Here is a 3,306-nt window from a genome sequence, read left to right as displayed (position 1 = left end):
TTAAAGTTTGAGAAGAAAATATTACGTTTGGAATTAATTCGGGTTTAAAACGCCTCACCGTTTAGTTATTAAGTATTTAAATTGAAATTTTCGGGTTTACGTCTAAGAAAAATATTAGAAGTCAAATTTAAGCTTATATTTTGAAGGATGTTAATTGACCGTGACATTTATGATATGATATGATGGGATATCGTGAGGAAAATGCCCAGAGGGAGCCCGACGATCGTATTTCCATATTTGGCGAGGCCAGTGATGAAAGTTGTTGACGCCTGCCCCCATATACAATAGTGAGCTAAGACCGATCAGTAGACCACATGATGATACGATTACAGCTATTCACTTTTAAGGATGAAACTTCACCCAAAATGATATATGATGATGGAAAGATTTATGATTTAATGATTTATTTATGCTAACAAATTTATGCTATCTTATTTTAATAATTGTAGGATTTTAATGCATTTTCCTGTATATGTATTATTTACTACGTATGGTTAGAACTTGCTGAGTCATTAGACTCACTAGGTTTGAATAATTTCAGGTGAGGCTGATTTTGAGGGAGGCACTGACGCTTGAATGGATCGATTCTTGCAGCGCACTCCTGAGGGACTTTAATTTTCGCACGTACATAGTAATAAAATTTTTTACGTAAAGATTTTGAGAATTATTTATTTAGAGATTTTATGCTTTATTTTTAAGTCTACTTTTGGATTATTTTAAAAGTTGACCTATGATTTTGGTCGTTGACATATTTGGATTTTGATGCATTTAAGACTTTTAAATGTTGAGTTATTTTAAATTGAATTTTTTTAAAATTTAATAAAAATAAATAAAATTAGTAGGATTTTAAAGTTAAAAGTAAGGGACATTTCAGTTAAGATCAGAGGGAAAGATCTCGGAAGTGTTGTGTTACGGCTAGTCCGAGAAGCTCAAGAAGTAATACCTCAAGTCTGTGAGTTTTTACTGCTTTAAATTTTATATGCTGAATTTTAAATGCTTATGTGATACATGATTTAAGAAGCAGGACATAATTTTAAATTTAAATGCATGTTGGTTACGTGGTTTGGACGACATGTACAGAGATGCCTCCTAGAAGAGTTATTTGCAGAGATAGTGACCATAGGCAGGAGGAAGAGATTCTAGTGTCTCCACCTAATCAGGATCCTAGTGCTCATGTGCTAGCCGGTATGGCTCGATTACTGGAGTAGCATGTTGGGAATGTTGCGAAGGTCCGACCAGAGGCGGATTATGAGCGGTTTAGGAGGATGGATCCCAAGGAATTTTCTAGCACTACTGATCCATTTGCGGCTGAGTGATATATTAGGTCTTTGGAGGTGATTTTTAGGTATATGGACATGGCGGACGTTGATCGGGTTCGTTGTACCATTTATTTGCTGAAGGGCGATGCTTCTTTATTGTGTGAGCGAGCAGAGCGAGGAGTAAATCTGGCGACATTGACTCTGGAGGATTTCAAGAGGTATTCTTTGAGAAGTGTTTTACCGCCGATGTCCATTCGAGGTTGAAAAGAGAGTTTATGAGTCTCCACCAGGGAGATTCGTCTGTTGCTAAGTTCGTTAAGAAGTTCGATAGGGGTTGTCACTTTGTGCCCTTAATTGCAAATGATGCTGCTGTGAAGTTGAGACACTTCCTAGATGGTATTAGTCCTACTGTGCGTCGGGATATGCTGTTGGGAGACCCGACAAGTTATAACGATGCTTTTACGAGGGCCTTCAGGGCAGAGAAGTCACTTAAAGATATTGAGTGGGAGATGCAAAGAAAGAGTCCCCCTCCACAACAGCAGTCACAACAGAGCAAAAAATCGTTTACAGGACCACCGAAGCAACCAGGGCAGAAGAAACAACAGGGGCAGCCACCGAGGGAAGCTGTCCAAAAGACTGATGAGAAGCCATACTACAAAGAGTGCAATCGCCATCAATTTGGCAAGTGCATGTAGGGTACCTACAAGTGCTTTAAGAGCGGAGGAAGCGGGCATAAGGCTGCTGATTTATCGAAGAAGAAACAGCCCACCACTGGAAAGGCTTATGTGATGCATGCTGAGCAAGCAGAGCCAGAAACTACGCTCATTATAGGTATTCCGGCTATTTAAGCATTTTATATTACTTTATTACTTGAATTAATAAGCATGAATGCTAGAATTAAATCGAGGTACATTGAACTTGATGATTTAGAATTGCATGTTTCAAACTCTAAAGCCTAAAGAATGGAATTTTTAAAAATATTAGCTATGGGGATCGAATTGTAGAAGATAGAGAATTTAGGGACAGAGTTATGTCAATTTGGAAATGTAAGTGCCTAATTAGTAATTCTAAAAAATTATTCAGGAAATTTTGGCATAACGTCGAAAATTTAAAGGGTTAAATGGCAAAAATTTGGGCTGAAATTGAATAATTCTACAATGTTTGGACTAAATTGCAATTATCAACAAAACTTAAGGAGCTAGTTGGAAATTTTTGAAATTCAAGGGGTTAACTTGCTAATATGGGGAAACTAGAAGGGCCTAGATGATAGGAAATTTCTGAATTTATATGGCCTTGTTTTGGTATAATGCAAATATTATCACAGGCAGAATATTTTTAGCAGACATAGATACCTACGCTTTGCTAGATTCTGGAGCTACGCATTCTTTCATATTTGAATCTTTTGTGAAACGATTGAAAATCTTACCGAAGAACGTGGAGTCTGGATTCAAAGTCACAGTGCCTTCGGGTGAACATATGGTCTCTAAAAGCTTGGTTAAGGATGTGGAATTCAAGTTGCAGATAATTGTCGTTCGAGCATACCAGATTGTATTGCCAATGCCTGAGTTTGACATTATTTTGGGCATGGATTGGATCACACTGAACGGAGCTAACATCGATTTCCAGCAAAGGTCAATATCTGTTAGACTGACCAATGGGAAATCATTCATCTTTGAGGCTGCGCAGAGCAAACAATTGCCGCACATTATTTCATGTATTAGTGCAAAGAAGCTTATCCTGCGAAGCTGCCAAGGTTTTCTTTCAAGTATTATATATGTACATGACATTGGCAGTTGATTGATAGAAGATGTGGAAGTTGTCAAGGACTTTTCGTGTCTTCTTTGACGGCGTTTTTTGTATCCAACCCGAGAGAGAGGTGGAATTTGCTATTGAGTTGATGTTTGGTACTGTGCCGATCTCTAAGACACCATATCATCTAGCTCCTGCTGAGATGGAAGAATTGAAATATCAAATCCAGGAGCTGCTAGACAAAGGATTTATTCACCCTAGCTTCTCTCCATGGGGCGCGTCGGTACTTTTTGTGAAG

General features: G+C 38.1%; 1 protein-coding gene across 1 annotated transcript; it reads left to right on the top strand.

The window, feature by feature from the left end:
- The first annotated feature begins 1,082 nt into the window (after nt 1–1,082).
- On the top strand, nt 1,083–3,056 carry LOC142538740 (uncharacterized). The gene is made up of 4 exons (XM_075644037.1): nt 1,083–1,185; nt 1,425–1,885; nt 1,955–2,090; nt 2,584–3,056. Exons 1-4 carry the CDS (start codon nt 1,083–1,085, stop codon nt 3,054–3,056), a joined length of 1,173 nt encoding a protein of 390 aa, XP_075500152.1.
- Nucleotides 3,057–3,306: the final 250 nt, after the last annotated feature.

This window comes from Primulina tabacum, chromosome 3, assembly GCF_025594145.1.
Source record: "Primulina tabacum isolate GXHZ01 chromosome 3, ASM2559414v2, whole genome shotgun sequence".
NCBI classification, from domain to species: domain Eukaryota; kingdom Viridiplantae; phylum Streptophyta; class Magnoliopsida; order Lamiales; family Gesneriaceae; genus Primulina; species Primulina tabacum.
This window is presented reverse-complemented; position numbering and strand designations above follow the sequence as displayed.